Genomic DNA, 22,220 nt, shown 5'->3' on the forward strand with positions numbered 1-22,220 from the left:
TTAACCACATTCGAAATCCAAGTTACTGAACAGTGTTGAACTAACTATATTTCAAAGTTCCATAAATGGTTAATTTATTTTTTCTAGGTTTTTTAAATACATAGCTATTAAATATAAGAAGCAGTTAACACTTCGTGGCAATTTCTATAAAGCAAATCAGCTGATTAAAGGAGTTCAAATTTTTTAGCAATAAATCTGTGTCTTGTTTGTACATATTAACCTTAGATATGAAGGAGTAGTGCATTTTCACAGTCTGTGTCCATTGCTGAAAAATGTAATCACACACATGGTTGAGAAGTAGAAGCTACAGTAATATATAATTTTTTTGCTGAAATATGTGTATCATAATATTGTGTTTTCTTTTTTTGCTAACGTTATAATTTGAACTTAATTTATTATTTATCTAAAGTTAGGTTTGTAAAATTAAAGATAATTTGATATTTAACAAAAAGATATATGATAATACAGAGACATATTTTATTAACATTAAGTGGATCTATCACTTTAACAGAGGTGGCAGACTACAGTCTAATGGAGTTTGTGATACCAAATTATAGAATATGGGTCTCACCTATCACCATTGGTTCTATTTTGAATGTCTAAGAACAATTTGACAAATTCCCGACATAGAGAAAATTATATTTAAATTTAATATATCAAAAAAGGCATTCTCATTAATTTTTTGAAGGGAAAAGCAATATAAAGTAAAAATTAATAAGTATAGTTCAATGTAAACACTGAGATTCTTTTTTTTAAAGCCAAGATAATGCTTTTATTATTTTTTTAATTAATCTTATTTAGTTATTTTTCAAGTACAGTTTTTTGTCTATTTTTCCCATCCCAGCCTCCCGCGCCCCTTGCTCCCCATCTCCCTCCCATTTCCACCCCCCTTAGTTCTTGTCCCTCCTATTTGTTCCTCCAAATCCCTCCCCGTTTTCCCCCTTAAATTCCCTTCCTTCTCCCCTCTGGTCACTATCCCCTTGTTCTCTATTTCAGTGTCTTTGTTTTATTTTTCTGCTTGCTTGTTTGTTTTGTTGTTTAGCTTCCTGTTAAAGGTGAGATCATATGGTATTTGTCTTTCAGCACCTGGCCTATTTCACTCAGCATAATGCTTTCCAGTTCCATCCATGTTGTTGCAAAGGGTAGTAGCTCCTTCTTTCTCTCTGCAGCATAGAATTCCATTGTGTATATGTACCACAATTTTTGGATCCATTCATTTGCTGATGGGCACCTAGGTTGCTTCCAACTCTTGGCTATTGTAAATTGTGCTGCTATGAACATTGTGGTGCATAGGTTCTTTGATATTGATGTTTTAGGATTCTTAGGATATAAACCCAGCAGTGGAATTGCTGTGTCAAAAGGCAGGTCGACTTTTATTTTTCTGAGAAAATTCCATACTGTTTTCCATAATGGTTGTACCAGTCTGCAATCCCACCAACAGTGGACTAAGGACCCCTTTTCCCCACAACCTCTCCAACATTTGTTGTTTGTTGCTTTGTTTATGATAGCCATCCTGACTGGTGTAAAGTGGTATCTCATTGTGGTTTTAATTTGCATCTCTCTGATAGCTAATGATACTGAACATCTCTTCATGTGTCTCTGAATGTTCTGTATGTCCTCCTTGGAGAAGTGTTTGTTCAAGTCCTTTTCCCATTTTTTAATTGGGTTGGGTGTCTTCTTAGTGTGGAGTCGTGTAAGTTCTTTGTATATTTTGGAGATTAAACCTTTGTCTGAGGTATCATTGGCAAATATGTTTTCCCATACAGTTGGTTGTCTTGCTAATTTAATACTGTTTTCTTTAGCCACGCAGAAGATTTTTATTTTGATGAGATCCCATTAGTCTATTCTTTCCTTTACATTCCTTGCTCTAGGGGACATATCAGTAAAAAAGTTGCTGCGTGAAATATCTGAGATTTTCTTGCCAATGTTCTCCTCTAGGACTTTAGTGGTGTCACGGCTTACATTTAAGTCTTTTATCTACCTTGAATTTATTTTGGTGTATGGTGTAAGTCTGTGCTCAAGTTTCATTTTTTTGCACGTAGCTGTCCAGTTCTCCCAACATCATTTGTTGAAGAGGCTATCTTTACTCCATTTTATGCTACTGTCCCCTTTGTCAAATATTAATTGACTGTAGAGAGTTGGGTTGATTTCTGAGCTCTCTGTTCTGTTGGTCTATGTGCCAGTTTTTATGCCAGTACCAGGCTGTTTTGATTACAGTGGCCTTGTAATACAGTTTGATATCAGGTATTGTGATCCCTCCTACTTTGTTCTTCTTTCTCAAAAGTGCAGCTGCTATTTGGGCTCGTTTATGATTCCATATAAATTTTTGAAGTGTTTGTTCTATGTCTGTGAAATATGCCATTGGTACTTTAATAGGTATTGCATTGAATCTGTATATTGCTTTGGGTAGTATGGACATTTTGATGATGTTAATTCTTCCAATCTATGAACAAGGTATATGTTTCCATTCCTTTGTGTCTTCCTTCATTTTTTTCTTCAGGGCTGTGTAGTTTTCTGCATACAGGTTTTCTACCTCCTTAGTTAGGTTTATTCCAAGATATTTTATTTTTCTTTTTGCTATACCGAATGGGATTTTTACCTTGATTCCTGCTTCTGCTGATTCACTGTTGGTATACAAAAATGCCTTTGATTTCTGGATATTGACTTTGTAACCCGCTGTTTTGCCAAATTCATTAATTAGTTCGAGCAGTTTTGGGGTGGAGTATATAGGATTTTGCATGTACACTATCATGTCATCAGCAAACAGTGACAGTTTTGCTTCCTCCTTTCCTATTTGGATGCCTTTTATTTCCTTTTCTTGCCTGATTGCTGTGGCTAAAACTTCCAATACTATATTGAATAAAGTGGTGAAAGTGGACATGCTTGTCTTGTTCCTGATCTTATTGGAAAAGCTTTTAGTTTTTTCCCATTGAGTATGATATTGGCTGTAGGTCTCTAATATATGGCCTTTATTATTTTGAGAAATGCTCCCTGTATTCCCACTTTGCTGAGTGTTTTTATCATAAATGGGTGTTGTACCTTTTCGAAACCTTTTTCTGCATCTATTGATATCATCATGTGACTTTTGTCTTTGCTTTTGTTTATGTGATGTATTACATTTACTGATTTTCGAATATTGAACCATCCTTGCATCCTAGGATGAATCCCACTTGGTCATGGTGTATGATCTTTTTGATATATTGTTGGATGCGATTTGCCAATATTTTGTTGAGGATTTTAGCATCTATGTTCACCAGCGATATTGGCCTGAAGTTTTCTTTCTTTGTTATGTCTCTATCTGGTTTTGGAATTAAGATGATGCTGGCTTCATAAAAAGAATTTGGGAGTTTTCCATCCTTCTGGATTTTTGGAATAGTCTGTGGAGAATAGGGGTTAGCTCTTCCTTAAATGCTTTGTAGAATTCTCCTGTGAAACCATCTGGTCCAGGGCTTTTGTGTGATGGGAGTTTTTTGATTACTGCTTCAATTTCTTTTGCTGTTATTGGTCTATTCAGCTGTTCTACTCCTTTTTCATTGACTTTTGGGAGATTATATTTTTCTAGAAATTTGTCCATTTCACCCAGGTTTTCAAATTTCTTGGCATACAGTTCTTCATAGTAATTTCTTACAATCCCTTCTATTTCTGTGGAATCAGTTGTAATGTCTCCTCTTTCATTTCTGATTGTGTTTATTTGTGTCCACTCTCTTCTTTTCTTGATGAGCCTACTTAAAGGCTTGTCGATTTTGTTTATCTTCTCAAAGAACCAACTCCTGGATTCATTGATCCTTAGAATTGTGCTTTTAATCTCTATGTCATTGAATTTTGCTCTGATCTTGGTTATTTCCTTCATTCTGCTTGCTCTGGGCTGTCTTTGTTGTTGTTCCTCGAGTTCTTGCAGGCGTAGGGTTAGGTTGTTTGTTTGAAGTGTTTCTATCTTCTTTAGGGAGGCCTGTATTGCTATAAACTTCCCTCTCAGGACTGCCTTCGCTGTGTCCCATAAGTTTTGGGTGTTGTGAGATCATTTTCATTTGTTTCCAGAAACGTTTTGATTTGTTCCCTAATTTCATTCTTGACCCTTCGTTGTTTAATAGCATACCATTCAGTCTCCATGATTTTGGGTGCTTTTGGTTTTTTCTTTGGGGTTGGTTTCCAATTTCAGTTTCTTGTAGTCAGAGAAGATGCTTGGTATGATTTCAATTTTCTTGAATTTTTTGAGGCTCGTTTTGTGTCCTATCATGTGGTCTATCTTTGAAAATGTTCCATGTGCATTTGAAAAGAATGTGTATTTAGCTTCTTTGGGATGAAGGGCTCTATATATATATCAGTTAAGTCCATTTCATCTACGGTGTTGTTTAATGCCACAATATCTTTGTTGATATTTTGTTTGGAAGATCTGTCCATTTTTGATAGTGGGGTGTTAAAATCCCCTACTATAATTGTGTTGCTGTCAATATCTTTCTTGAAGTCCTCTAAGATTTTCTTGATATATTTGGGTGCCCCTATGTTTGGTGCATATATGTTTACAATGTTCATGTCTTCTTGGTGGATTCTTCCCTTGAGTATAATGAAGTGACCTTCCGGGTCTCTCTTTATGGCCTTTTTTTTGAAGTTTATTTGGTCCGATATGAGAATTGCTACCCCAACTTTTTTTTCTTGTCCATTTGCTTGGAAAACTTGTTTCCAGGAATTCCGCAAAGATGGAGGCATAGGTGGATGTGCCGTGCCTTCCCACACAACCAAGATTAGAGAAAACTAAATATTAGCAACAGAAAACACAGCCAGAACACGGAAAATTGAACTTTTCGGAAGTCCGTTAACAACAAATTCTTCAGCCTGACCGGTAAGGGGCGAAACCAGCTGCTGGTGAAGCGGGGTTGCACAGGACAACTCGGCCAGATGGACTCAGGCCCGCCAAATCCAGGCGCAGGGTCGAACCTAGTGAGCGACCGAGCGAGCGACCAGGCAAGCCACCGTGGGGGAGACAGCGGGGCTGCGTGTTGACTGAGGTCGCGCATTTGTGCGCAGGTGGACAGGCGAGGGAGTGGGCGGTTGGACCTGGCCGGCAGGTCCCCACAGCAAGCGGCAGTGGAGGGCGCTGCCATTTCCCTGCTCTAACCCCACCTCCACATACAGCCTCATAACCCAGCGACTCTGAGTGGCCCAGCCCAGTTGAACCAACTAAGGTGCTGATCCCCAGCCAGCTACGCAAAACAGCAGAGGGGGTTGCCATTTCCCTGCTCTGAACACGCCCCCACATACAACGTCACAACCCAGCGACCTGGGAATCCAAGGCTCTGCTTCTCACACTTAAAGGGCCCGAACAGACCAAGAATGGTGCAGGAGGATCTCAGAGCCCCAGAGCCAATAGATCTAAGCAATGAAGAAATAGCAAAACTCAAAGACGCACAGTTTAAAACACTGGTCATCAGGATCCTCACAGAACTGGTTGATTATACCGACAAATTAGACAAATATATGAATGCGAAACTAATTGAAATGAATGGAATTGCACAGGACACCAATAGCAATGAAAAGGAAACTGGGACTCAAATCAATGGAGGGGACCAGAAGAAAGCAAATAATGGCCAAACAGAAAAGAGTGAAGAAGCAAGAATTCAAAGAAATGAGGAGAGTCTTAGGAACCTCCAGGACATCTTTAAACGCTCCAACATCTGAATTATAGGGGTACCAGAAGGGGGAAAGGCACAGCCACCAGTGGAAAACTTATTTGAACAAATAATAAAGGAGAATTTCCCCAATCTGGCAAAGGAAATAGACTTCCAGGAAATCCAGGAAGCTCAGAGAGTACCAAAGAAGTTGGACCCAAGAAGGAACACACCAAGGCATATCATCATTATATTAGCCAAGATTAAAATGAAGGAGAGAATCCTAGAAGCAACAAGAGCTAAGGGGACAGTCACCTACAAAGGAGTCCCCATCAGACTGTCAGCGGATTTCTCAAAAGAGACCTTACAGGCAAGAAGGGGCTGGAAAGAGGTATTCCAAGTCATGAAATCTAAAGACCTACAACCAAGATTGCTCTATCCAGCAAAACTTTCATTTAAAATGGAAGGACAGATAAAGTGCTTCTCAAATAAGATCAAATTCAAGGAGTTCATCATCACCAAGCCCTTATTATATGAAATGTTAAAGGGACTTACCTAAGAAAACGAAGTTAAAAAACATGAACAGTGAAAGGACAACAAACTCACAGTTATTAACAACCACACCTAAAACAAAAGCAAACTAAAAGGACAGCTAGATCAGGAGTGGAAACATAGAAATGAAGATCTCAAGGAGGGTTAGCAACAGGGGAGTGGGAGGAGGAGAAGGGGGGAGATGGTACAGAAAATATGTAGCATAGACAGTAGATAGAAAATAGATGGGGGGGCAAGAATAGCATGGGAAATATAGAATCTAAAGGACTTGAGACACATGGTTATAAACTAAAGGGGGGGTAATTGTGGGGATGAGGGGTAGGGTGGAGGGGAATAAAGGGAGAAGAGAACAACTGTAACAGCATAATCAATAAAAAAATGTAAAAAAAAAAAAGAAAACTTGTTTCCAGCCTTTCACTTTTAGTCTGTGATGGTCTTTTGTCCTGAGGTGGGTCTCTTGTAGGCAGCATATGTGTGGGTCATGCTTTCTTATCCATTGAGCTATTGTGTCTTTTGATTGGAGAATTTAATCCATTTACGTTTAAGGTTATTATTGATAGGTACTTATTCATTGCCATTTTTGTACCTGTGTTTCTCTCTGTCTCCCCCCTTATCCTTCCTTCCTTTAAAGCAGTCCTTTTAGTATTTCTTGTAGAGCTGGTTTGATGGAGGAATATTCTTTTAGACTTCTTTTGTCTTGGAAGCTCTTTATTTGGCCATCTATCTTGATTGAGAGCCTTGCTGGGTAAAGTAGCCTTGGTTGTAGGCCTCTGGTTCTCATTACTTGGAATATTTCTTGCCATTCTCTTCTTGCTTGAAGTGTTTCCATTGAGAAGTCAGTAGCTAACCTTATTGGGGCTCCCTTGTATGTTATTTCTTTTTTCTTCCTTGCTGCCTTTAAGATTCTCTCTTTGTCTTGGAATTTTGCCATTTTGATGATGATGTGTCTAGAAATGGGCCTCCTCGGGTTCCTCTTGATTGGTATTGTCTGTGATTCCTGGATTTGTGAGACTTTTTCTCTTATCAAATTAGGGAAATTGTCTCTCATTACTCGTTCAAATACATTTTCTATCCCTTGTTCTTCTTCTTCTCCTTCTGGTATTCCTATTATTACGTTTCATATTGTCTTGCATTTCTCTTAATCCCTCTGCATTCTTTCTGAGCCTCTTTTCATTTTCTTGCTCTTTCTGTGAGATGCTTTCTACCTTGTCCGCCAACTCACTAATCCTATCGTCCACTTCATCTATCCTACTTTTGAAACTTTCTACTGTGTTCTTCAATTCGGAAATTGTATTCTTCATTTCCTCTTGTCCCTTGCTGATAGTTTCCATTTCCTTTTTCATGTTGCTGTAGTTTTCAGAGAGATCATTGTAGTTCCCCTGTAGTTTCTGGTAGTTCACTGTGAGCTCTTTGAACTTCGTAATAACCAGTGCTTTGAATTCACTATCTGATAGTTGATCAGCCTCTATTTCATCTAACATTCTTTCTGAAGTTTCTGCTTTTTCTTTCATTTGGGGATTGTTTCTTTGTCTTCTCATTGTTTGAGACTCTTCTTGTTAGTCTCTGCTTCTAAAATTGATCTGTTCTGAAACCCTGGTTTTATTGTGTAAATTTCTGTGGTATGATCCTTGTGAAGTTCAGTGGTGCAGACTCCTTGAAGTTTCTTGATGTTCTTTGTCTCCACCTACTCTCGCGCTGGTCCCTGCGTTGTTCGCCTACCACTGCTGAATGTCCCGGCTCTAGCAGCCGCCTCCTCAAGCACCCAGGCCCGTTACTATGGCAGCGGCATAGAGGCTGGGAATGTCCTGGCTCCAGTAGCAGGCTCCTCTGCCGCCCAGGGCTGTCACAGGGATTTGGAATTTCCCGGTTTCTGTACCTGACTCCCTGGTGTCTAGTCCTGTCTCTATGGCAGTGGCACAGAGGCTTAAAATGTCCGAACTCCCGTACCTGACTCCCCGGTGTCCAGTCCAGTCACTATGTCAGTGGCACAGGCGCTGAGAATGTTTCGCTGCTGTAGCTGGCTCCTCTGCTGCCCAGGGCCGTCACAGGGGTTTGGAGCATCCCGGCTCCCATACCTGACTCCCCGGCATCCAGTCCCGTCGCTATGGCAGCGGCACAGGAGCTGAGAATATCCCGGCTCCTGTAGCTGGCTCCTCTGCTGCATCACAGGGGTTTGGATTGTCCTGGCTCCCGTACCTGAGTCCCTGGCATCCAGTCCCATCGCTATGGCAGCGGCACAGGGGCTGAGGACGTCCCGGCTCCAGTAGCTGGCTCCTCAGCGCCCAGGCCTGTCTCTGTGGCCGCGTCACAGGGGCCTTTGGTGTCCCAGCTCCTGCAACTGACCCTTCCGTTGCCCAGGCTGGTAGCTATGGCATCGGCACCAGGGCCGAGAATATCCCAGCTCCAGTTCCTGACTCCTCTGTCTCCCAGGACCGTCACAGGGGCCTGGAGTGTCCGGCTCTTGTACCTGACTTCCCGGCTCCCAGGCCTGTTGCTCTGGCGGCAGCACAGGGGCCGCGTGAGACCCAGCTCCAGTAGCTGACTCTTCCGCCATCTGGTGTTTCAGCGTCAGTCACAATCTCTGGTCTTTTAATTTCATAAATGCTGGGTAACTGATGGTTTATTGTGCTGTTTCTTTATAGATCTGTCAGGATTTTCACCCATAAGTACAGGAGCTAGCATCAGCTCCATCTTACTCCATCGCCATCTTCCCAACATCCAATGCTCTGAATGATGTTGTTAGCCACCAAGAGTAATGGCTGGAACATACCAACACTGAGATTCTTGATCTAGACTGCATGGGTTCCAGTCCTAGCTACACCATTTTAATTGCTATGTCAACTTGGACTAATGGCTTACCTGCTCTGTGCCTCATCTCTAAAATGAGCATAGCATACTATTTATTTCATGAGTTGTTATATAAATTTAATTTATCAGTATTTATAAAATATTATTATTAAATATATTTTGTTGATTATGCTATTATAGTTATTCCAATTTTTTCCATTTTCCCCACTCTGCTTGGTACCCCCATTCTCTTCATCAGTCCCCCCTTAGTTCATGTTTATGGGTTGTGCATATAGGTTCTTTGGCTTCTCTATTTCCTAGACTGTTCTTAATATACCCCTGTCCATTCTGTACCTACCAAGTTGTACTTCATAATCCCTGCACCTTTCCCCCTCCCAACTGTTAAACCTCCAAACAATCTCCATATCTATGATTCTATTTCTGTTTTGCTTGTTTGCTTAGTTTTTTAGATTCAGTTGTTGACTGTTGTGAATTTATTGCCATTTTCATGTACTTAGGTTTGATCTTTTTCTTTTTATTAGATGAATCCCTTTAACATTTCATGTAATAGTGGCTTGGTGATGGTGAACTCCTTTAGCTTTACTTTGTCTTGGAACCACTTTAGCTGCCCTTCCATTCCAAATTATAGCTTTGCTGGATACAGTAATCAAGGTTGTAGGTCCTTCCTTTTCATGACCTTGAATACTTCTTGCTAGTCCCCTCTTGCCTATAAAGTTTCTTTTGAGAAATCAGCTGGCAGTCTAATAGGAACTCCTTTGTAGCTAAACTATCTGCTTTTCTCTTGCTGTTTTTAAGATTGTCTCTTTTATCACTTCTTGGCCTTTTGCCTAAGATCAGGTGAAGATTCTCTCTTTATCATTAACCTTTGGCATTTTAATTATGACGCGTTCTGGTTGGTCCTCCTTGCATCCAACGTGTTTCGGACTCTCTGTGCTTCCTGGATATGTATGTCTATTTCCTCCACCGAATTAGGGAACCTTTTTTCATTATTTTTTCAAATAAGTTTTTGATCTCTTGCTATTTCTCTTCTTCTTCTGGCACCCCTATGATTCAAGTGTTGGAATGAGTGAACTGTCCCTGAGGTTGTTTACACTATCTTCATTATTTTTTTTACTTCTTTTTTCTTCTTGTTTTCTGATCAAATGTTTTTTTCTTTCTTATGTTTCAAATCATTGATTTGATTCTTGGCTTCATCCCCTCCACTGTTGGTTCCCTGTAGATTTTTACTTCACTTAATGTAACCTCTATTTCAACCTGGGTCTTTTTTGATGCTCTTGAAGTACCTAATGAGTTTCTTAAGCATTCTGATAGATAGTGCTTTGAACTCTGAATCTGATAGATTGCTTATCTCTGTTTCATTTAGTTCTTTTTCTGGAGTTTGGATCTGTTCTTTCATTTGGGCCATGTTTCTTTGTCTTCTCAATTTGACAACCTCCCTGTGTTTGTTTCTGTGTATTAGGTAGAGCTGCTTTGACTCCCTGTCTTAGTAGTGTGACCTATTGTAGAAAAGTGCACCTGTAAGTTGTATGGGGTAGAGCCTTAGGTAATTGCCAGGGCAGAGAAACCCGTGTCACTGCTGTGTGGCTCTGTGTGAATAAGGGCTTGCAGAGGGGACAATTCCACTGCCTGGTCTCTGGAGTTTTGCCTAGGAGGAAGATTGTTTCTGGCACTTGCCCTGTTGCTAGTAACTTCAATTTCTCCCTGTATTCCACTGGTGCCCTTCCAGCTGTTGCCCTGGTGCTGAATCCAAGAGTGGGTGGATCTGCGTAAGTCGTAAGTTTATTGTGGACCCTTTAAGAAGAGTCTTCTGAGAATCCTGCAGTTTCTTTTGCTACTGGTTTTTACAGCCAGAAGCTATATGGGGACTTATAATCCTGGTGCTGGAACCCTGGGTTGTATAGTCTGGTATGGAGCTGGGATCCCTCACTCCTGAGGTATCTCTCCCGATTTTTATCCACCACACATGGGTGTAGGACTGCTCATTCCATGTATCTGTGCACCACTCCATGTCACCAAGCTTCTCTGTGTATCTCTGCATCTCTGCCCCTTGTTTCTGTCTGGATAAATGTGGCTTCTTTAAGTCTTTTCTTTTTGGACTTCCATACAGTTTGATTTTCTGATGATTCTGCATGATATTTGTTTTGTAATCTAATTGTAATTTTTGCTGTAGTTGTGCAAATATGAGAAGTGTTTAAGCCTCCATCTTGACTGGAAATCTCTATAAAAGATCTTAGAGTAGGGCTTGGTATAAGTTAGTATTATATGTGTACCTCGTTTTGTTATTATTATTTATTTAAATAAAAACTTTTCCATATTGCTATAAAAAATGACCCCCTGCCCAGTTCATGTTCAGTTGGCTAACTATTATCTAACTGCAGATAACAAATGTGAAAGTCTTTTTTTTTACAAAGAATTAGCACTCATTATTTACTACCTAGCCTGAGCTGAATGCTTTTAACACTTGTGTTATATTTGCAGTCATTTAATTTTGTGATGTGATGTTATGGAGGGAAATGTGCACTCAAATAAAATTTCTAAAGTATCAGGGGAAAAAAGAGAACTTTCAGTGGTATTATATCTGATCTAGGCTGTTATTTTATGCATAGGAATAATGATTTTAGTCTCATTTCAGTTTTTAAATAATAGGATAATAGAAGTATTACCAAATTTTCTCTTAACCATCTGCCAATCTGTTAACCATACAGTTTCACTAATGAGGTTTATGTAACCTTTGTGAACATATATGCTGACTAAATTAAAAACATTTGAGTACTTTGCCTGGGACCTGTCTCTGTGTTTGTATACACAGCCAGACATTTGTATGGTAGACTTGTGCTTTGAGTTGTATAATATTCTTTGTATAATATTTGCCGATATGACTTTTCCTTTTTCACTTTTGACCACTCAATTATTAGAGTATTAAAACATTCCTACAGAAGAGGGGTCTTTCTGTAATTTCTTTCCTTTTCCTGGTTTCTATTTTTGGCATATTTTGCACTACACTGAGGAAACTTTTCTGGTCTCATTTTGACTCCAGGCAGAGCTAGAGTAATGGTGAGAGTAAGACAGTGGCTAAGGAAAGCTACATGGGACATAGAGATACCAGAAACTAACTAAACTTTATGAGTAATTTAATGAACACACATCTATTCCAACCCTCATGAAAGCAATTCCCTTTCTTATATTTCCAAATAATGTGGAAAGTAACATTGCTCTAAGAGTATCTGTCCTATTGAATTATTTTTATGGTAAGCAATAACTTTTGAAGGAATCAAAATGAATAGCAATGAATAAAGGGATAGTAATGAATGATGCCCATTTATATGAAACAGAAATCTAAGAATCAGGTATTAAGCTTTCTGTTAGTGGATCTGCTAGCTAAACTATTTTTAAGAATCATGACTGAGAAGAGGATTGAGATGAATTATAATAGAATAACCCTGTATTTTTTCAAAATTTCCATCTGGCCAGAATTTTATTAGTATTTGTGTGTGTGTGTGTGTGTGTGTGTGTGTGTGTGTGTGTGTGTGTGTGTGAGAGAGAGAGAGAGAGAGAGAGAGAGAGAGAGAGAGAGAGAGAGAGAACACACCATTTTAAGGAGAGAAAAGTAAAGCAGGCTCTTGAATGATATTGTTTCATTATAAAATTGATGAGGTGCAGTAGAAATTGAGCTCTTGTTTATATCCATTAGCCTGTGGTAAAATTGGTTTCATCATATGTCATTCCACCACAGTTCCAGGAACCTATTGATGACATTGAGGACTTATTTTGGCCATAGTGAAGTGATAACATTGTTTCTTAGAGTAACTCCTAACCTACTGACTTTGAATGGTTATTTTCTTTTAGCCATCCTCCTGGATTATATAAAAATTGTTGGTGAGTTTTCTTTAGATCATTAATGTTTTAAGATAAAAATCTTTATTTGCATCTGTATTGACAATAAAAAGCATCATTTACTCTTCTTCTGGAACAGGTATTTATGTTACTCAGATGTGAGGGTCATGAAAGTAGTCACATTTTAATTTTTTTATTGGCTTAATAGGTTACTTTAGACAATTGTGTTGAAGTGGGGCGAATTGCCAACACCTACAATCTGACAGAAGTGGATAAATACGTGAACAGTTTTGTCTTGAAGAATTTTCCTGCATTGTTGAGCACTGGAGAGTTCCTGAAACTCCCTTTTGAGAGGCTTGCCTTCGTGCTTTCCAGTAATAGCCTTAAGCACTGCACTGAACTTGAGCTTTTTAAGGCTACCTGTCGCTGGCTACGCCTGGAAGAGCCTCGGATGGACTTTGCTGCAAAATTAATGAAGAACATCCGATTTCCGCTGATGACACCACAAGAGCTCATTAATTACGTGCAAACCGTGGATTTCATGAGAACTGACAATACTTGTGTGAATCTTCTTTTGGAAGCCAGCAATTACCAAATGATGCCATATATGCAGCCAGTTATGCAGTCAGACAGGACTGCCATTCGATCTGACACCACTCACTTGGTTACACTAGGAGGAGTGCTGAGGCAGCAGCTGGTAGTCAGTAAGGAATTACGTATGTATGATGAAAAGGCCCATGAATGGAAATCGTTAGCCCCCATGGATGCCCCAAGGTACCAGCATGGCATTGCCGTCATCGGAAACTTCCTCTATGTCGTTGGTGGACAGAGTAATTATGACACAAAAGGAAAAACTGCTGTTGATACAGTCTTCAGATTTGATCCTCGATACAATAAATGGATGCAAGTTGCATCTTTAAATGAAAAGCGCACCTTCTTCCACCTAAGTGCCCTCAAAGGATATCTGTATGCTGTTGGTGGACGAAATGCAGCTGGTGAACTGCGTAAGTGTCTTTACCCCCAAATTCTTGTGCAATCATAAACTAAACAGTTCTATAAAATGAAAAATTAAAAATGCAGTTAGGCCTTGGCCAGTGTGGCTTAGTTGGTTGAAGTTTCATCCTATACACAGGAAGGTTGCAGGTTCAATCCCAGTCAGGGCACATGCCCAGGTTTCAGGTTTGATACCCCTTTAGGGAGCCTATGAGAAGACAACTAATTGATCTCCTTCTCTCTCTCTCTCTTTCTCTGTCTGCCCCCCTCCCTCCCTCCCTCAGCCCCTCCACTGCCTCTCTTTCTAAAAGCAATGAAAAATTGCACTTGGGTGAGAATTAAAAAATGTAGTTAGGGTTTCATTTTTTAACTGCTTTTCTTAGAAAATATTAGAGACAAAGAATATACCTTATCTGGGTATATATTGTTGGCCACAGTACAAATTACATCAGTACATTACAGAATATTTGATTTGTGCAGCATTTATGGTTTTCATCTTGAAAAATTCAACTACAAAGTATTCTGGTAATTTAAATTCTGATAGAATCTTGGACAGAGGTTTGGCATGTTTCTTCATTTTTCATTTTTAAAGACCCTCATAATATTGTACTGAAAAGGTTAAAATTCTTCCTTATAGAGCACTGGCTTCTGTTTTGTTTTTTTTTTTTGTTTGTTTGTTTGTTTCAAAAAAATCTGTTACCTATCAGAGACCACACAGTAAGATAAATTTTTTTATTAATTGTATAAAGTTCAACATTCTCCAAAGTTTATTTACTGTGAGTATTATAATCTGTGACTATTAGCTTTAAAAATCATTCTCTCTTGGTAAAAGACCAGTTTTCTTCTCTGTAAACTGATCTGATAAACTTTATTTGATGGTCCCTTTTTTGTCCTAATCTAAGATTGGTCACATGTACAGTTAACATAGCAATGCATTGACTATATAAATTAAAATTAGAAGGTATATTTCTGTTATTTTAGATAAAATTGGAGTAAGCTAGGTAAATGGGAAGTCAGGAAGACCACATTTTATATCATGCTTTAAAGTGTCTGTCACTACTATCATTGTTTGCCTTTTTATTTCACCTTCTCCCCCCTATTTAAGAATTTTCTGTTATAGAATGCTTATAGTTGTCTAGTATTCTAGGCTTCAGAATGCTGGGGAAGTTTAACATACTGACTCTAAATAAATTCATAGTAATTACTAGAATATTTCTCTTCAGTATTCTACAAAATAAAAGTTAGTTTAATGGATTTGAGAGTAAGGTGTTTATTGGATACAAAATTAACTGCTCTCAACTCTTAAACTTTTCAGCTTATCAAGCCCTTTCTTGTTAGTGACACGATCTTAATGTTACTAATCTTTCCCACCTGCAGTTTTTTCTCCTTTGTTATCACAGTCATATTGTTTTCTGAGGCCAAACTTTTTAGATTATTGGACGAGGTGCCATGATCACGAGCCACACAGGTTTCCCAATATATTTTAATAATCAGACTTTTAAAAGCATCTGAGGCATTAGTACCTTTAGTATAAAATTGTCATTTCAGGCCTCCTCAGTCAACCCCTGCACATTATTTTCATGTTATACTATTTTAAATTTATGATGTCTGAAAATATCCACAAGGTACAGGCAGTGACTTGGTGCTTTCTTAGAAAAGCCACTTGTCTAAGATAATTTTTACGAGTTGACAAATTATAGGTCATCAATCCTGGTACTCAGTGGTCATTTTGAATTTTTTCTCAAAAGCAATAGCTCCATTTTTCTGTCAGTACTTACTTATTGATGTTATCACCCCTGTTAATGTGCAGCTATTAAGTTTTCAATATATATTCCTTATATTAATTAGAGGCCTTATTTTTCTGAGAATATATCATCTTCAGGCCAAGGAGAGTCATTACATATAACCAAGAAGCTAGAGGTTTTCTTTTTCCAATGTTCTTCCCATGTTATGCTTAGTGGAGAATGAGACGCAGACTACCCCACTGGGCAAGTATCTGGCTTTCTTGCTCGTGGCCTTCAGGAATCACCTCCATCTATTTTTTAAATTTTTATTTTTATTTATTTTATTTTTTAAAATATTTTTATTGTTTTTCAACTACACTTATCTCCATTTCCCCTCCACCATTCCCCTCCACCCCAGCCATCCCCACTTCCCACCCTCAATCCCACCCCCACCTTGGTTTTGTCCATGTGCCCTTTATAGATTCCTAACCCCCCCCCATTATCCCCTTCCACCTCCTCTCTGGTTACTGTCAGTTTGTTCTTAATTTCAATGTCTGTGGTTATATTTTGCTTGGTTGTTTGTTTTGTTGAATGGGTTCTACTTATAGGTGACATCACCTCCATCTCTTATTAAAAACAGTATTTTGTGTTTCAGTTTGAAAGTGAAAAACACATTTAAACTATTTGATATTCTTTCCCTTAAAAATCATCTTCTATAATCTGTAAGTAACTAAACTTTTATAGGAAATGATTGCTTCCCTCAAAAATCAGCACACCCAGCAAATCCAGTCAGTATTATTTAAGTTAATGTATCATATATTGGAAATTTTACAAAATTGTGTGATTGACCTGTTAAGCACACTGAAAGTAAAAGTCTTGATTCCAGAAGAGAATTTTCAGGCAAAAGAAAAGACATTACATAAAACCAAGAAGCAAAAGGCTTAATTTTTTCCCCAATTCAACCACTTCCTTAGAGTTCCTCCTAATGCCATACCCAAATGGGAGCAAGAAATCAACTATCCCATCTTGTCATTTTCTTTATTTTTGACATAGCTAAGCTTGATCTAACTTGCCCTATTTACCTCCCAAAAGAACAGCATCGCTGAGTTCTTCTGAATTCTGTTAATAATGTGGCTCTTTGTATAAATTTTTTAAAAAGTGTGTTTCACTTGCCCTTTTCAGTTTTCTTGGGCTTGTTGTTTTTGTATAATACCAGATTTTTGTTCTAAAGAAATGCTTGCTTTTATTTCTGAATGTTCCAGCCAGAACTTTTAACTTTTCTCCTGCTCCATAAGCATTTTTATGGAACCCCACCCTCCATACACATATATATGTTTATTGTAATTACTTAACATTTCTATCTTAACTGATTATGTTGATATGTTAATATGCCTTATAAATAGAGAAGGCAGTTGGGAATGGGTGCCAGGAAAAGGGGACTGATGGGAGAGTCTTTTAACAATTTAATAGGTTTAGTACAAGTACATCATTTATTCTTCATACATGCAATAACTATTACCTATATATAATTATGAGAAGAAAAGTGACAATATTTGCAAGGCATTTTAGATCATTTGAATGAATTTGGTCTTTTAAAATCACTACAAGTTTGTGTATGAGCCTGGCATATTGCTGAAATGTAATTCCACAGAAATGTTGCCTTACTTTGACACTGGGTACAATGGGAAACTAGGGGAAGCTTAAGAGTAGCTGTCACTTAAATGAAAAAGGAGTCAGTTATTTCTGGCACCTTTTAAAATTATGTCACATAAGCAATCGATCTTCCATTGAGATTTTCTGTATTGAGGAGAAATAGACAGCTCAGTTATCTTTTATTTCAGTTATATATTAAGCCAAATTTTCAAATAATGAAATAACTTATAGAACACATGTTTGAATTTTTTCAAATAAATGTACTATAAACTTGCTGCAATTTATCAGATGTCTCCATATCCCTTAAGGAGTTTTGGGGTTTTCTTCTTTAAGCAGCAAATCACCAACTAGCACTTTAGGATTCTAGAGCCTATCCTCCCTCTATGGGAGCCATCATTGTCCAAATGGTTTTCTTGAGGCTTAATCTCTTTCTCAATTTCAAAGAACCTGTAAATTCCACATCATCTCTTGGGACTACTTCTGGACTCCAGTAGAATCACCTGAGAAAATAAGATTTCTGGTAATACATGTGGAACAACCAACCTAAGTGTAATTCTTAAGTTGGAGAAGGTCTCTAATTTAAATCAGGTCACCAGACTACTGAAGATGATAAGGGTCAACAAACTTCTATGAAGGTCCAGAAAAAATATTTTCAGCTTTACTGAATATGGGAAGTCTTCACAACTAATCAACTCTACTGTTACATTGCAAAAGCAATTATAGACAATGTATAAACAAATAGGAGGAGGCTGCATTCCAATAAAGCTTTACACATACATACTGAAATTTGAAATGCATATAATTTTCATGTATTCTTCCTTTGACTTTTCCCCAACTCTTTAAAGATATAAAATCCACTCATTTTTATCTTGTAGATCATACAAAAGCAGATGGCATACTGGATTTTACTTTCTAGCTGTAGTTTGCATGACTCCTGTTCTAGATTTTCCCAGTTACCTCATTACCATTCCCATCTCTCATGCACTATGATGGAACCATTGTTTTGTGGCTCCAACTCCTTGCCTTGCATTATCCCTGCTTCTCCACTATCAAAGTTGTGGCACTAACCTTGTAAATATGGAAAATAGAAATAAAGATCTATAGATATACTTTTAAATTAGATATATTTTCTTTTAAAACTAAACACTATTGACTTTACTACTAATAATAACCATTCTGTGTGAGGAAAGTAGAGATTAAATGGTGGGAAATGCTAATGGAGATGGATTACTTAGCTGGAAGAAAACAAGTTTATGAATGATGAACTTGCTGGTGGAAATATTGGTGGTTAATAGCCATCTTCCATTTAGGGGCTTCTGTATGAGAGATTATACATATTTATAGGTGGATAATATATGTGTAGATATATGCATAGATAGATTCTTATAACCTCTACTAGGAAAAATGCAATTAACTCACTGAGAAATACAACATTATCTTTCTACATAGGTAAATTTTAGTGATTATAGAGAGTGAATAGCTATTCAATCTCTAGCTTCACTATAAAAGGAATAAGAGGAAACTAGTAGAGACTGCATCAAAACAGATTAATTAGACATAAGGCAAGACTATTACACTCTAGAAATATCAAAGGTCAAAGCAGAGTTCATTAAAAAAACCTAGAATTATAGTAAAATAGTCTTTGACCTCAAATAGATGGGAAAGATGATCTCTGGAAGCCCTCTAAAACCCTTTTAGTGATGGGATGTATGGTTGGACTACATTTTTTTATCAGTTAAAATCCTACCATTAATTACCTTGCTGATGCCAAGTGTTATCATTAGACTAGAAAGAGATAGTAATGTACATTCAGTAGGATTTTTTTTTGTCGAGTAGCTCGAAGTCTTGCTAAAGGCAAATGGAAATGCACATTTACAAAGACATCAGTGACTGGACATAGTCAAAGATAGTAGGGCAGTATTTGGCAGTTTTAGCTCATCATTAATTGTGAAATACTCCCCCACCTTATTTGGAGGAAAGATTTTGCAGGATCTTGCTACTTGATGGAAGGGTTTAGAAGAAATAGAGTTGGTAAGAGTCCAAGCCTAGAGCAAAGAACAAGAGTAACAGGAGAGTAGGTCAGAATGAGAATAGTGAAAGCCTTTGAAATAAGACTGAAAACTCAGACCTAAAGTAAGTGGGAAAAAATTAGTAAAAGGGTATGAAGTGGTATAATATAGCTGTTGTTAGAAGAGAATTGAGTACTTGACATAGTGGATTTGATGAAGAAATGAAATTATCAAATAGACTAGAAAATTATTCTGTCAATCTCTGTCTCTAGTTTTGCCCATTCTCATGTTGTCTTTTTAACAGGAAACCTTGTTCAAAGGATGGTTTATCAGTTAGAATGTCATTTGTCTACAAGCAGCAAAACCTTATTCTAGTAGCTTGATCAAAAAGCTGCACTGTCTAGAACTGTATTATACAATCAACTCCAGTTTCAAGGGGACCTGATCATTCGAATTTTATTTTAAATTTGGTACAGTGCTTCCCTGAGAGTGTTATGGTTAGTAATAAAAAAGCAGGGTTAGGGGAGGCAAGGAATTGGATTAGCAACTGTCAGTGTCTGCAATAAATCATATAAACTTTTCAAGTCAATCTAGACTTCATGCTTTTTAAAAAGGCTCACATTTTCTATTGGTTTGGATGGTCGTTCTATTTTTGAGGTTACAACAAATTGATATTTAAATAAATTGAGGTATTTTTTCCAAAATACTGTGTGTTATTATTGGTAAATTTATTGCTGAGAGGAAGTACCCATAATAAAAATCTTAGCTTTATATTATGCTGCCAGTTACTTTCAAGTTAAGAGCGGTACTGGCTGCAACAGTGTTGGACATGTACAAACTATTGGCTTTAATGTATAGATGTAGAAAAATTATTGTCAGTGTCCATTTTTTAGTCTGGATATGAAATAAAGCAATAGGCATGAAAACATACACCAGGCGATGTACATACTTTTTTCTCAACTTAAAATTTTGCTTTCAGGGTTCTGAGGATATAATCCTAGCAGTGGAATTGCTGGGTGAAAAGGCAGATCTGTTTTTAGTTTTCTGAGAAAACTCCATACTGTTTTCCATAGTGGTTGTACCAGTCTGCAATCCCACCAACAGTGAACTAGGGTCCCCTTTCTCCACAACCTCTTCAACACTTGTTGTTTGTTGCTTTATTTATGATGGCCATTCTGACTGGTGCAAAGTGGTATCTCATTGCTTTATACCTATTAACCTTTTTTACCTATATGGTATATCAACACAGGGGCCTAGAATTGGAATGTTTTACTTCCTTCTGATTTTTGTCATCTTCCCACATTCTTAGAAATGGGAGAAATGTCAGATTATAAAGATACAAGAAGAAAAGAAATTTTAGTGATTTCTGCAGTGAAAGAAATGTGTTAGATTATTACACTAAGTATCTAGTCTAGTGTAACCTGCATTATACTAGGTTCAAATTATTAATATAACCTCAATAATTAACATGAGATCTCCAAAGAATACCTCATATCTATAATATGTTTCAGTTATTTGGATATTATTATTAGTGTCTTACCTGAAAGAAAAAAATTGCTAAATTTGAGATTTTATATCATTTTCTTTTTTTTAAACAACAGCTACAGTAGAATGTTACAATCCAAGAACAAATGAATGGACCTATGTTGCCAAAATGAGCGAACCCCACTATGGTCATGCTGGAACTGTGTACGGAGGAGTAATGTATATTTCAGGTAAACAATTATGCTTCAGGCACAGTTAGTATAATATATAAACTTTTTAACTGTCACCATCTTTCTATATAATGTTAATGAAATAATCTAGAAAATGGATAATCAAAATATATGTTGAGTTTAGAAGATAATCAGGGGTAGGCAAAAGTAGGCTAACAACAATAATAATACAATAATAAATAAATAATAATACAAGAATAAACTCTGTGTTTCACATACTTATAACTGTAAACCTACTTTTGCCCATTCCTGCATTTTGGCCACATGCACATATGTTTTGCTAATAAAAAATTCTGAACTGGCTACACTTTGCTTACAGTGTCCCAGTAGCAACTTTCATTTTCAGACTGTTGGTATTTAAGTCATTCTTCTGTAGAATTTAGAAGAGTGTTATTTTAATGAAATGTTTACCTCTGGTTTAGAAATTTTCTTTTGTTACCCAGGTTCCTATCATTTGGCCCTGAAACAGGGTACCTCAGACAGTATCTCTCGTTTGAGGGCCTGCTAGTGCCAGGCCAGCAGTTACATTATTAGAGAACAAAGGTGCTCAGGTGATGTTTGTGGTCTAAGTCTCTGAAGACTGCCTTATCAAATCTGTAATTAACAAGGATCACTGAAAGGCCTGGAGTATGTGATTGGCAGGTTTTTGTGTTAAACTTATGAGCAAGTACGGGATGTCTTATATTGAAAGAGTCATCCAGGAAATAATATGCTCCACTAATCAATGATTTACACCATCTACCTATTTTCTGTGTGTAGATGCTATGCCATTATAATGAGAGCTCCAAATCCTTTGGGGAAAAAAATGACATCTGAATTGTTCTAGTGGTGATTTGGCATGACTAGCATATGTTGCATGCATGACCTTCACGATCAAGAGCAGGTTGAAACCACAACTGATTTTTTAAACCAAAGAACACTGTCGTGCTTTCCAATAATTCTGTAAATCACAGGAAAAATATTAAAAAGCAAAAGAAAAACAGTGATTTCTATCTGGCCACCAGATAGTAGAGCTTTGAATGGTATGGATGAAAATTAGTGTAATTCTCTCCCTAATCTGCAAAACTTATAGCCTGATTGTTTAATTATAGAGGCTGATTTGTGATCTAAGAATATACTTTGTAGAGGATATCAAAATTACACATACAAAATTCTATATATATTCAGCATTCTAAATTTTTAGTTTTGCAAATGTTCATGCTGATAGGACATGACATCACCCACCCTCACCCCATCCACCAAAAACTACAAAAACAAACAATTATGAATCTTATTATAAGCTTGTACATTTACATACTATCAACTTTTCCAAAGCATTTTGATTTA

General features: G+C 37.5%; 1 protein-coding gene across 7 annotated transcripts in view; it reads left to right on the forward strand.

Annotated features, from left to right (window-relative positions):
• Positions 1–22,220, forward strand: part of KLHL13 (kelch like family member 13) — a 263,980-nt gene that overhangs the window by 239,677 nt on the left and 2,083 nt on the right. For all 7 annotated transcript variants that reach the window (XM_037146000.2, XM_053657447.1, XM_053657445.1 and 4 more), the window contains 2 exons: positions 13,009–13,804; positions 20,781–20,894. In XM_037146000.2, coding sequence (XP_037001895.2) covers positions 13,009–13,804; positions 20,781–20,894 — 910 coding nt within the window. The remainder of the gene's footprint in view (positions 1–13,008; positions 13,805–20,780; positions 20,895–22,220) is intronic.

Source organism: Artibeus jamaicensis, unplaced genomic scaffold (assembly GCF_021234435.1).
Source record: "Artibeus jamaicensis isolate MK-2021 breed Jamaican fruit bat unplaced genomic scaffold, CSHL_Jam_final scaffold_378, whole genome shotgun sequence".
Taxonomy (NCBI): Eukaryota; Metazoa; Chordata; class Mammalia; order Chiroptera; family Phyllostomidae; genus Artibeus; species Artibeus jamaicensis.